This window comes from Equus przewalskii, chromosome 28 (genome assembly GCF_037783145.1).
Source record: "Equus przewalskii isolate Varuska chromosome 28, EquPr2, whole genome shotgun sequence".
Classification (NCBI taxonomy): domain Eukaryota; kingdom Metazoa; phylum Chordata; class Mammalia; order Perissodactyla; family Equidae; genus Equus; species Equus przewalskii.
Genome location: NC_091858.1, coordinates 25,834,817 through 25,848,379, shown reverse-complemented (window position 1 = coordinate 25,848,379; position 13,563 = coordinate 25,834,817). Strand labels below are relative to the sequence as shown.

At 36.6% G+C, this 13,563-nt stretch overlaps 1 protein-coding gene across 17 annotated transcripts in view; it reads left to right on the top strand.

Moving 5' to 3' along the window:
- The window catches only part of TENM3 (teneurin transmembrane protein 3), a 2,420,957-nt gene that overhangs the window by 2,352,525 nt on the left and 54,869 nt on the right, over positions 1-13,563 (top strand). For all 17 annotated transcript variants that reach the window (XM_070598205.1, XM_070598211.1, XM_070598209.1 and 14 more), the window contains 5 exons: positions 3,852-4,068; positions 5,080-5,199; positions 5,774-6,035; positions 10,701-10,968; positions 12,333-12,476. In XM_070598205.1, coding sequence (XP_070454306.1) covers positions 3,852-4,068; positions 5,080-5,199; positions 5,774-6,035; positions 10,701-10,968; positions 12,333-12,476 — 1,011 coding nt within the window. The remainder of the gene's footprint in view (positions 1-3,851; positions 4,069-5,079; positions 5,200-5,773; positions 6,036-10,700; positions 10,969-12,332; positions 12,477-13,563) is intronic.

Here is a 13,563-nt window from a genome sequence, read left to right as displayed (position 1 = left end):
TGTAGCCACTTAGAGGAAGAAAGTGAGAGTTTTGACAAGCACATCAAAGCCTGCATAGAGGATAACCTAGGAAAGACTTGGAATCAGAAGTTTTAATAATGTGGCAAAATGTCTTATTTAAATTTGCCAGAAAAAGTATCAAGAATGATTCAAAGAGGACAAGGAAATAAGGCAGCATAGAAACGTTGTACAATGGCAAACTATGATGCCTGGGCCAAAGCCTGTTTTGGTAAATAAAGTTTTGCTGGAACACAGTCACACCCATTCGTTTCCATCTTGTCTGTGGTTGCTTTCGCACTATAATGGCAGAGTTGAATAGGTGCAACAGAGACTATAAGGCCCCTGAAGCCTAAAATATTGATTAACTGGCCCTGTACAAAGTTAAGTTTGCCAACCACTGTTAAAGTCCAGTGAAAGCCTAAGGAAAGACAAGAACATGTTTAAAAATGAGAATCAGAGCAATGATATTAAGGATTGAGTGGATGGAAGCAGAAGCTATATTACCTACTTTACAGCAAAGTACCACTTACATTGCAAAGCCTAAATGAAGAAAGAAAGGCTCTTAACTGGTCATTGAAATTATTATTCAGTGGTTTTGAACATTTCTAATTTTCTTTAGATTTTTTTTATGGTTAATTCTATTAGAGATGGCTTCTACGCCAATATAAATTTAAGCCAACCTAATATTCCTGAGACTTAAATGGACTCTCGATGATTTTGAGAAGCTATTCCACGAAGACAACTTTACTACAGTATGCATTTGGGCAAGTGGGTAATCAGCTTAGTTGTACTGGATAGCCCTGGCTATATAAGTACAAACAAAGAATGAAAAATATTTTTTCAAGTTATAGGGAGCCAGGATTCATAACCATCCGTCACTTGCTTGGGCAAGTTACTGATAAACTCTGCAGAAAAATAACAGACAGTGTGTCCCTGCATCTTGACTGTTGAAAATGAGATTCTTTCTCTGATTGATGTTAGCAGAGAGACTTGTAAAAATGCATTTCCAACTGATTAGTTCAGAAGGTGTCAATCTCATGCAGTTTTATGACCTGCAGACTACATACCAGCTGTACGTTTGCTTTTTATAAACTAACAAAGATGAATGACTAAATTTGAGCCTTCCTCTTTGGCGACTGTACCACATATTGCCTAAAGGAAGACACTGTGGGAGTATTGTGGGGGAGGAGAAGAGGACAAGAAGCCTTTAACCTTTAATTTAGAAGATTAATGGAGATAAGATAGAATATTTGGAAGCACTTTCTCCATTAAGTAGTGTCTACTTATATCATAAAATACATATCATAAAATACATATTGAAGCTTTCTCATGAAGTCTCAACATACAATCATAAATTGTTATTGAAAGGATTTTATTTCTTTTAATTGTTTTTTTGAAGCCAGAAATGATATTGGGGCAATAGGTCAATTGTCTACAACTTTAAAAATCTGAGTCTTAATAACTGTGCTTCTATTTCTTTGAGAGAGATGGAGGAAAAATACAATGTATTGCATTATTATAATATATCCTCATGAAAAATAAGCCTGGAGCATAGTTTCATCTTTTTTCCGCTAGAAATATTGAGAAATATTTAGACATTTTCCATCTTCTTGGCCTTGTGGCTAAGAAAGTAATATCTTGATAAATTTATATGAAGTTTCAAAGCTCAGTTTCATTTGATTTTCCTAAAACATCATTTTAAATTTTTGTCAAATAAGTAAATATGCAGCTTCAAATAATTAATAACTCATTTTTAAAAATGTAACAGGCATCTACATGAAAATGTAACTATAATCAGGAAACAATATGTAATAAGATCTGACTATCAGAAATTCCGACTCATACATTTTCATGAGTATAGAAATTGTAGCAACGAAAAATTAAAATATTAATGTAAAAAGAGTCAAACACCTTAAATTTAATTCCATTATTCACTTACTAAGTTTTTTTTTCCAACTATAAGGGAAATAATGAGGAGATTTTTAGTCACTTTCGCCGGATAAACTGAGTCTCTTGCAGTTGATTTCAAGTGACAGAAAATCCAACGCAAACAAGAGTGAGAAAGAAGGCAATGCGTCTAGAACTGAAAAGCCTAGGAAGTCAGGCGCAGCTTATTGCAAAAACCCCAAAGATGTCACTATGACCTGTTGTTTTTTATCTCCAGCTCTTAACTCTGCTTCTTCTGGGATGGCTCGATTCCCAGACAGGTTCTCCAGTAGTGGCAGCAAGATGGACGCGGCAACCCCAACCTTACAGCCTTACAGCTCCAAGCATGGGGGAGGGGTGGAGAGAGGAGAGAGTCTCTCTTCAGATAGTTCCTGAAATTGACCCTGGTTAGACAAATTAGGTCACGTGTACATTTCTGAGCCAAGCGTGAAGGGCAATACGCATGTAGACTGAGAGTTGAGGAGTGCTGGATACCCAAGGGAAAGTTAAGAGCTGTTGCCCAGACAAGGGAAATGGGTGTTAGCAGAAATCACAAGTGTTCAAGACATTCTTCTTCAGGTGGGCAAAATGACTTAAGGACACTGAGCCAAGCCCCTCATCTTGTTTTTTACATTACCTGTGTTGTTGTTGACCTGCTTCTAGACTGGGCAATGTAATTCAGTTTAATCTGCTTTCTTTTGTCTCAGTTTGCTGTCACATAATAAAAGGGCCAGCTTAGATTCTATTAATAAAGGTAGCCTAAAGCAAAAAAATGGCTAGTGTGGTTTTTTAAAAATAAAAGTTATTCAAAAACACTTGTGTAAAAACATATAGGTCAACCAGATATTTTTAGCTGAGTTTGTCATAATAGGGTCACACCAAGACCTGATATTTAGGTTTGAAGATTTTAAAGCCATTTTTTCATTTCCCCCAAGAGTGATTAAAGCCTTCAGAAATGAATGTTTTTATTAATCTGTACTAGGAGATGTAATTGCCAAGCAGATCAAAATTCGTATGGTCAGTGGTCAGTGAAATCAACTGGTCAGTGAAAGATGGCCTTAAGGGGTGATGTCATCAAGCCGTCATACCCTGCCTCTCTAATCCACTAATAGGTTGGTTTATATGTTTCAAACAAAATTTTCACATGGGCCATTGAATGTAATTTCTTCCTGATGTTCCTGGAGAAGGCACTGACACATTCTTTCTATCCATTACTGTTTTTGTGTCACTAACACTGTAGGTCAATTTTTCGTGATAGGTTTCTTATCATTTCCAATATTATGGCTTATTTCCATTTGCCACATTTTTATTAACACCTGCATTTGAGGGCAGGCATACTGAAGACTCAGGTTCCTGTTTAAAATTTGAGAAATGCCAGATTTTATTTGGAACACAGTTTACCTTCCTCGCGAGAACTATTTCCCTGAAAGGTGCTTGGCTAATCTCATCCGTATACTGTTTATTTGTATTTGCTTCATTTCACCAACTTTCGTTTTCTGACCCTTTCCAAATTTTAGAGCTTCACCCAGTGTAGGTACCTATCCATTTGCCATATACACTTACTATAACTCCTGGTCCGTTTTCTCTAAAATATGAAGGCTTGCGTAATTATAGTTACAACTAATCCATCTTCCTTCATATCACTGATAGATTGTTCTAATCAGTAATTTTTTATTTCTTACCCAGAATCAACATTATATGGTTCTTTTCAATCATCTCCAATCCAAATATTTTCTGTCTATGAAAGCAGCTGCAAGTATTGTATTTATATTTCATCTGGTTTCAAAAAGTATGCCTCGTAGAAATTACTCTCAGATGGGGGAGCGAATCATTTGATGTGAAAAACGCCAACCAACCAACAAAACTTGCCCTACATCACAGCATAAAAAGGGGAATTCTCTTACTGGCTTACATTTCTCTTACAGATGGACTCGTTGACTGCATGGATCCTGATTGCTGTTTACAAAGTTCTTGCCAAAACCAGCCGTACTGTCGTGGACTGCCTGATCCTCAGGATATCATTAGCCAGAGCTTACAATCACCGTCTCAGCAAGCTGCCAAATCCTTCTATGATCGAATCAGCTTTCTTATAGGATCTGATAGCACCCATGTTATACCTGGAGAAAGCCCTTTCAATAAGAGGTTAGTGCGTCTTTTCCTTTTATATATCTGTAGTGATATTATCAACAGTTATATGCACTTTATGTGAAATGCTGATGATTGTGCATTTGAGGAAAGTGCTTTTTTTTAATACAGTTTTTCCTCTTTCGGCAAATTCTTCACCAAACTTCACATTTCAACCATTTTTGACATAATTCGCATACTCTATCGATTTCAGTACCTGAGACGTAACAGGACATCCCATTAAGGAGTCAATAAATCTTCATTTAACTAGTTGATTTTGTTAGCACAGTTGGAAATGTTTCAAAAGGAGCAATGAAAAGACCCCAAAAGGCAAAACAGAAGTGCACTTTTTTTTTTTCTCAGAGCTCACTAAATAATATAAATTATGAACTAATGTAATGGAACTGCTAACGGCATGGCAGTCGGATTGTATAAGCTGTTTGGCGCTTTACGGAGCAGTAATGACTTGAAAATGAACCAGTAAGTGAAAGCAGGTGTCTTGTGTCTCACTGAGCAAAAGAAGACGATTTACACCCGAACGCCTGGGTCTGCAATAATTTAACTGCATTAATGCAGTCAGGCCCAGCAGTTGATCAAAAGTTGGTGCACAAATGTTCCTTATTACGCACTTAAATCTTGTACTTCTTGGTCCCTGCAGAGTTACAGATTGCCTCTGAATTAATTGTAAAGTTACTTTTCTTCATGTAAGCACCAGATATATGACTTATGAAAAAAACCACAGTTTGTAATTTAAAAAATTCATCTCTAAGTTATTGGTCTTGATAACTCTCCAAAAGTTAGACTGCAATGAATTAAAACCCAGGGTAAACACCAGGCATTTGGGGAATGTGAATTATACCTAATTAAAAGGGATATTGTCTTGCAAGTATTTCAGGTCTGGTTTTTGTGAGTAACAATTGATTGCGTGTGATCGTGGTGTTGTATCCTCAGGTTGAATTATCTCTAAATCATGATAATGTTGGCCTGAGAAGACTGCTGTTCATTCTAATTATTCTCCTCTTCCTCCAGCCTTGCATCCGTCATCAGAGGCCAAGTGCTAACTGCTGATGGAACTCCACTTATTGGAGTAAATGTCTCATTTTTCCACTACCCAGAATATGGATATACTATTACCCGCCAGGATGGAATGTGAGTTCATCCCAATGCGCTATCTCTGTTTGAAGTATTTTAAGTATAAAAACTAGTCGTTCTTATTTCACCCGGCACGTTTTATTATCCCCTTGAATATAGAAATGCAACAACTTCCAGACTCCAGAAATCTGTGACAGTACAGGTGGCAGAAATGTAAAGTCATATACTCATTTGGTTCTTTAAAAGTTGATTTCATTTTCTAAGGCATGGGGATCATATTGTGGTTTTGTAGGAAAATGTTCTTTGTCTTAGAAGATTCATGTTGAAATATTTAGGGGTGATATTTCATAATATCTATGAGTTAAGCTCAGATGGTTCTGAAAAAGGAGTAGCTAGGTGGATAGATCCAGCAAATTTGGGAAAATGTTAATAAATTGGTAAATCTAAATAAAGGGTATATGGGTGTTCATTGTCTAATTCTTTTAATACTCCTGTAGATTTGAAACTATTTCATGTAAAATTTGGGAGGAAAAGTTGATTTTCTTTATAAAGCATATTAATTTAAGGAGGTAAGTGTTGGGAGTTATATGAGATCCAAATAATTCACTAAGTATGTCTTGTTTTTCCTTAGGTTTGACTTGGTGGCAAACGGTGGGGCTTCTCTAACTTTGGTATTTGAACGATCCCCATTCCTCACTCAGTATCATACTGTCTGGATTCCCTGGAATGTCTTTTATGTGATGGATACCCTAGTCATGAAGAAAGAAGAGAATGACATTCCCAGCTGTGATCTGAGTGGATTCGTGAGGCCAAATCCTATCATTGTGTCATCACCTTTATCCACCTTTTTTAGATCTTCTCCTGAAGACAGTCCCATTATTCCAGAAACACAGGTAGAATGTTCTAGCAGGCAGTACTTTTAAATAAACTATTTTCAGATCGTGTGGTTTCCAAAGAATCTTAAAAAAGGATTGCAGAATTCCAGTACTATCCTAAATAATTCTATAGAATGTGATGTGTGTGTGTATGTGTGTGTACTAAATAGGTATTGTTAGAGTAGGATATGGTTGTTTCTTAAAGATCTATTCAAAATACTTTTTCTTTAGGCTATATCTGTATGTATTTATTAGTTGCAGCCAAGTAGAAAACAGCTTAAACTCAAAAGCTAATAATGTCTTTGCTCATTCATTCATTGGAAAAAGTTTTTAGTGCCTATAAAAACCTGACTTCCTGACTGACATTGGTACTGAGAGCTATTGTACATGGTCCTTACTCTCAATAACTTCCTGTTTAATTATTATTGTAAGTCAAGAATGTTTTAGAAACAATGATTTTTAACGGAAAATGTTCATTAATTTTCTCAAGGTATAATTATTTTAAAAACTTGGCGTCATGTTTTAAGCTCTAATACTTTATGGTTCATAAAGCCCTGTTCCCCACAGAGAAAAAAAAGCTACGTAACTTTTTAAAAAATAGTCATACTTTATTCATTTTATCTATTGAAATATCTGGGGATTGTTTTCTTTCCTTTATGTTTCCAACTAGAAATAACTTTCAGATCTTAAAGGTAGGACATTAGGTAAAATAATAATGAACTTTACTCATCAATAGCTAAGTAAAAATATCTAGCCTTTAAAATATAACAGGACATAACAGCTTTGTCACTTTCATTCTTCAAATATTTATTGAGTACTTGTTCTGCACCAGGCACTGTTATAATGGAACAAAGCAGTAAACCAATCAGACAAAGTGCCTGCTCTCGAGGAGTTCACCAACTAACAGGGAGAGAGAGGCCAACAATATACATCAGGTTGTGATATGACTTATTTGAAAATAATAAAGCAGGGTAAAGTGGATGGAGGTGCAATTTTAGAAAGTGTAGTACAGGAAGATCTCTTTGATATGACGTTTCAGCAGGAACTTTAAGAAAGTGAAAGAATAAACCCCCAAAATGGAAGGGCATTCCGGGCAGAGCCAAGAGCAAGCTCAAAATCTCCAAGGGAAGTTGTACTTGGCTTGTTCAAGGAATGGCAAAGAGGCCTGCAGGTGTGGCTGGACTGAAGGCTGCGGTAGACAAATCACAAATCCTTGAAGACCGTGGCGAAGAGAAGGACTTTTTACTTTGAGTAATTGGAAGCTGTTGGGGGTTTTTAAGCAGAGCAGTAATAGTTACTGATTTCCTGCTTAAAAGGATCACTGTAGTTGCTATGCTGAGAATATTCTGTATTGAGCAAGGGTTGAAACAAGGACACCAGTTAGGAGGCCATCTCAGAAGTCCACAGGAGAAATGATGGTGGCTTGGACAAAGGTGGTTTGGGTAGAAGTGGTGAAAAGTGAACATGTAAGAGTGGAGTCCAGGGAAGAGGTTGGAACTAAAGATGTAAATTTGCAAGACATTGCAGTTATAGAAATACTTAGAGCATGGGATGAGATCCCCTAGGGAGAGAGTGTCGATAGAGATTAGAAAAGATATGCCAAGAAGGTCTAGGATAACAAAATATGGAGTTTCTCACAGGCACATGTGATGCAGAAGGGACGCCTCAATGATTTATGGCATAGCAGTTAAGTAGACTTTGAGCTGAAGCTTTCAGAAACTCATTGTAACCTTATTCAATTTAGCATTTCCTCCCCAGGGTCCATCTTGCAATAACTCTGAACTTCTTAGCCTGTCCTAAAATAGACTTAACCTAGAGGCAGTGTCTGTCTATAGGTGGCACATATGTAGCAAACCAGGTCATTGAAATGGATTTCAAATAGTCAACAGTTCCACGAATACATGGAAGGATTTTTTTTTTTCATTCCATCATTTGGTCATAAAACATTTAGTAAAAATTCCCTGAGAGCCTATTATGTACAAGGTACTCTACTAGGGTAAAAAGAATAATAAGACTTGGATCCTGCCCTACTGAATGTGATCAAGATTTGGTTGAAGAACTGTGGAAGTTCAAAAGAGAGGTCAATTCCTAGGAAAACCAAAGAAAGCATCACTGAGAAGGTTGACCTTAGAAAGGGTTGAAAGGATGTTTCAGATTGAAGATGTGTGAGCAGCAGCATGATGGTAAAAGCACATGATGTTGTATAAAAACTGGTGAAGGATTTAAATCTAGGGCATATAAGGGGAAAGAGTGGGGCCAGATTATGAATGGCCCTGAAATACCATACAATGGAGACCTTGAATTCTTTAGGCAATATGGAACCAGGGGACCAATGACTTTTTTCAGCATTTCTCAAAAGCTAACTCAAGTAACAAAATGCGTAGTTGATTGAAGGAGACAAAGAGATCACTGAACAGACTAGTGCTCACTTTATTTCCATACTTATCCAACGCTCAGATGGAGAGGACCCAGCCATCACAATGGGGGTGGAAATGGAGAAGAGGGAACAGATGAGACAGAGATTTGGAAGGTAGAGTTGGCAGGACATAGTTTCTAACTGGAGGCTTAATGGGGTCGAGAATGGGGCTTGCAGATCATGCAGCTGGCAAGAAAATAGGCTTAATGGTTTATTTTTCCACTCTGGCTGGATTTACTCTTCCCACCAATGCAAAATAACATGGTCAAGTTAAGTTACGTAGGAGAGATGCATACGTTAATGAACTAAATTACAGATATTTGTTCCATGGAAGTGGGTTACTGATGACAAAGACAATATAACCAGTTATTAAAATTAGGAATAACACTTGATATTTTGAAATAGAGAAGCACCTCCTACAAGGTCTTAGGAAATATATATTAGTGAAAGACTGCCTTACATATAGAAAACCTATCAAATTTATGAGAAATTATTTTGAAAATAAATTAAGAGGAAATAAATTCCATGCTTTAGGGTTCCGTCACTTATATTTTCAGGGCCATTCAGGAGTCACAGGATCTATTTTTCAAACTAACCCATTTCACCTCAATGGTGGGAGAACAGCGAGTTCTGTTTAGATTTTCACCCTACACTCCTCCAGAAGTACTGTCAACCTTAAATGTAATGGTTTCCCTGAGTCAATGGAGCTCTAAAAAGTTTCTGTCTGTTTATAAACTATTTCGCTTAGACAGTTTGCGGTTGAATTTGTTCGATGTGTTTGTTAAGCAAAACCCCAACTGTAATAAATTGGTAAATCTGCTATAGCATAGCAATGCCTTCTTAATCTATTACATTGCATCACGTCCCTCTTCATGGCAACACTGACTCACCATGCCAGCATGGACATTTGCTTAGTTCATTATTTTGTGCTGCTTCCAACTGTGTGATTGTTTATATTGAAACTGACAGCTATGCCCTCAGTATCAAGGATTCTACTCACTAGAATTTGGAGATGACAGGTATACATCATTGCTAACGGTTTTATGGGAGAGGAGTTGAGGGGGAGGGGAAACACGACTGAACATTGAATCACTATTCACAGATTTTTCTAACACAAAAATGTAGTCCTTTATGTATGAATAATGAATCTTAATATGGCAACGATGAGGAATCCTTTGAGGATGCTATTTAATTCTTAGTAGAGAAAGTATGAGTTCTTGATGCAGGTTCTTGAACATGGATAGCCTTGCACTTTAAAATGTATTTAATAAGCTGATGAAGAGCTATTATTATTAAGCACACTAATAGAGGTATTAGTAAGTTGAATCTGAACTGTTCAGAAAGACTTTGTATACCACATAAAATATACTTTTCAAAATGATTAAAATAATGTTTTGGCGTAATGTATTCTGCCTATGTCAGTATAAATTCATTGAGCTAGTCACACTGATGGATAAACTGTAGAGTTAAGAATATGATTTTTACAAATTTCTAAAGGAGATCATTCTTATGCAGGTAATTATATTAACTTTTAATTCAAAAAGTATATATTGAATTCAGTATATATGTATTTTGTGTGCGTTCGATAATACACTAATTGTTTTCTGGGGGGAAATTTACACAGCTTTAACATATTAGTTCATTTACCATCATATCAGAAATCAGTGGTGAGCCCTAGCTCAATGTTGAACTAATTATGAAAATAGGCTATTGTTCTATTACCTTTCAACATGGAAATGGAATTTGCTACAATTTAATCCAAATGTGTTGGTCTTTTTTGTTATCATTCCTGTCGTTATAGGATGTGACCAGTCAGCTGACGAGGCCATGGGCATAGGTTTAATCCCCAAACGAGCCAGCTGGCGTAGGCCAGATCTTTGGCCTAGACCACATCCCTGTTCTGAGCTAACCATCTTACAGATGTCTGCTCTAATTCTCCAGGGCGGCTGGGGTGAAAGATGGGTTAGTGAGAATCCACTGTGACTCTAAGCCAACAAGTCAGTGCATGTCAGCCTGATGGAGCAGTCACACTGTTTCCTGTGTGAGGAGTAGCGACCGAGGTGTGATTAACTCAGAATAAATGACATGAAGCTTTTAGGAGGAATAAAATTGGGCTGGCAGCAGAGTTCTTTTTAATTATTGAATGAGATAGTTCAACTGCATATTTGTGAATAGTGATTCTTTGGTGTCTTGGTTTATTTGCTCTACTAGCTTCTTTTAAATATATCGTAGCTGGTAGTCATACCTTCTGCTTTATTCAAACCTAGGTACTCCATGAAGAAACCACAATTCCTGGAACAGATCTCAAACTGTCCTACTTGAGCTCCAGAGCTGCAGGATATAAGTCAGTTCTCAAGATCACCATGACCCAGTCCGTTATACCATTTAATTTAATGAAGGTTCATCTTATGGTAGCTGTAGTGGGAAGACTCTTTCAAAAGTGGTTTCCTGCCTCACCAAACTTGGCCTATACTTTTATATGGGATAAAACAGATGCATATAATCAGAAGGTCTATGGTCTGTCTGAAGCTGTGGGTAAGTTCCATATAAATATATTCTGCATCAAAAAAAAATTGTCCTGAAGTCAGAACTAACATAAAATTAATTGTAACACATGGAAATCAATGGATGAACAGATAGGAAGGCAGTAAGGTTGTTGTAGGTAAGGAGTAAGCGGGTTGGTTTAGATCTGCCATGGGAAAAAGGAATGTGTTCCCTCTGACAAAAGGAGAAAGGGTCCATTTTTCTGGTTGAAATTGTGTCTTAGAAGAATGTTCTGAATGAGAGTTCAGGTCGTCATATCCTTTTTTCCGTGGTTTTGTTTTTTCTTATTGTGTCCCTTTTTTCTTTTTCTTCTTTTCTTTATAACAGTATCTCCTTGGCTTCCTTATTCTTTTTTATGTTTTCTGTATCTAACAACAAGTGTAAGTTCAACTTATAATGATATTTAACAGGATATCAGACAACATCTGTGTCCAAAAATTATGTCAGCTCCTTTGACTGAATTCAGTTCAATCCATTCAATTCAATTCAGTTCAGTCAATTCAGTAGAAGGATAGTCTTAAAACATCAGTCAAACCAGTTGTTTCTCTGAACGACTGGACAATACAAAGTTTGACTTGTGAGATACGTAAAGTACAGCTTCAAGCTCAGGCTCAGAACATCAAAAACTAAAGGATAACATGTATGTTGTTCTGGTAGCTTTTACCTGAAAATATGATAAACGTTTTATTCTGAAATTAATATATAATTTGGACTTGAATTAATTCAAATCAATCAGACAATTGTCCCTTCTCCCTTCACTTTATTCTAAATTTTCAAATCCATGTTTCATTGTGAACTCTGAAGCTTTTCATTTGTCATTTGTTCATATTAATTTACTGCTAATTTTACTGTTCATTCTTGATAGTACCATGTGAATATAATGTCATAATCTGGCCATCTTTTTTGCTCTATTGGACCTTACTTACTGTAAATATTTTCCAGCACTTAAAACCCTTGGAAACTAAACAGCTCTAGCTATTCAGGGAGCAAATATCATTTTTAGTTGTTACCATCTGGTCACCATTTGGGGCTGGTTGATCGATCTAATTACTTAACCAGTTGCCCAGTGTGAACTTCATTTTGTGCTGTGAACCCCTTGTAAAAGAGTGATGTGGGAAAAAATACTAGTTTTCTATTAAATCAGTACAAAAATAATGTTTGGAGATCATTTTTTTAGAAAACCACCTTTTATATGATCAAATCTTCTCATATAAAAAAATAAACTCTGCTCATAAATAAGTGGAAATATAGTCTCGGAACACAATTGTGGAAAAAGCAGTTTTATCAAAATAATAAAATAAATTGCATTTCTGCCTGTAGTTGAGAAGATGAACTGTGACTTGTTTTGATTCCAGTGTCAGTCGGATACGAGTATGAGTCGTGTTTGGACCTGACGCTGTGGGAAAAGAGGACCGCCATTTTACAAGGCTATGAATTAGATGCTTCCAACATGGGTGGTTGGACGTTAGATAAACATCATGTGTTGGATGTTCAGAATGGTAAGACCTTGTTCACAGGCAGTTAATATTGTTCACCTTCAAACTGATTAGATTGCAGCAACGTTTTATCCTATGCATGGTGTAGGATTAGAATCAGAAGAAAAAAATAAAGATATATTTTTTAAAACTATAAAAGCTTCACGTGGAACTACATAATATTCTTCTCATGAACTGTTTTTGTATATCCATCTCCAAAATAGTTTCACCATTAGAATGTAAGGGACTGACTTTGGTGCAGCATTGAAAGGACTCTATGTGGGAGTGTTTGCCACAGATTCATCCAGGGATGTCTAATTCTACAGTAAGTCAGTGAATTGACCCCAAAAACTTTAGGAAGATTTATCAAAAAGGGAGGGAGGGGTATCTTTTTTGGAAGATTAGCCCTGAGCTAACTGCTGCCAATCCTCATCTTTTTGGTGAGGAAGACTGGCCCTGAGCTAACATCCGTGCCCATCTTCCTCTACTTTGTATGTGGGACGCCTGCCACAGCATGGCTTGACAAGCAGTGCTAGGTCTGCACCCGGGATCCGAACCCACAAACCCCTGGCCGCCAAAGCGGAACGTGGGAACTTAACCACTGCGTCACCAGGCTGACCCAGGATTTTTTAAAAAGTCAAGAAAAAATAAAAATCCTTGCGACTACCAAAATATTCCTAATAGATTTAATCCTTAGATAGTCTATTCTGAAGGTCTAGATTTTTTTTTCAGTTCTTGTTAGACTGTGTATTTGAGAAAATAAGTATTCTCCCACTCAGATTGGGTTGACTTTGTAAATATTAGGAAAAAATGAATAAAGCAAGAAAGAAAAAATGAGAAAAAAGCAAGAATCAAGGGTATAACTTGTAGTAGCTTTTATAATATAAGTGAATATGCTCTGAAAAAACTTATTTCAGGCATCACAAACCAAAAGAGATAAATTACTTGCAAAATGTGACCAGCTTAATCTCATAAAGAATATTATTTATGTTAAACAAATTCTATTGTCTTTACATTTGGCCCATATGCTGGCTCCATCTCAGATAATTTATAGGTACTTAGCTAGAAAAGCTGAACCTGAAGGTAACGCACTCTAGCCTCCTATCCTAAA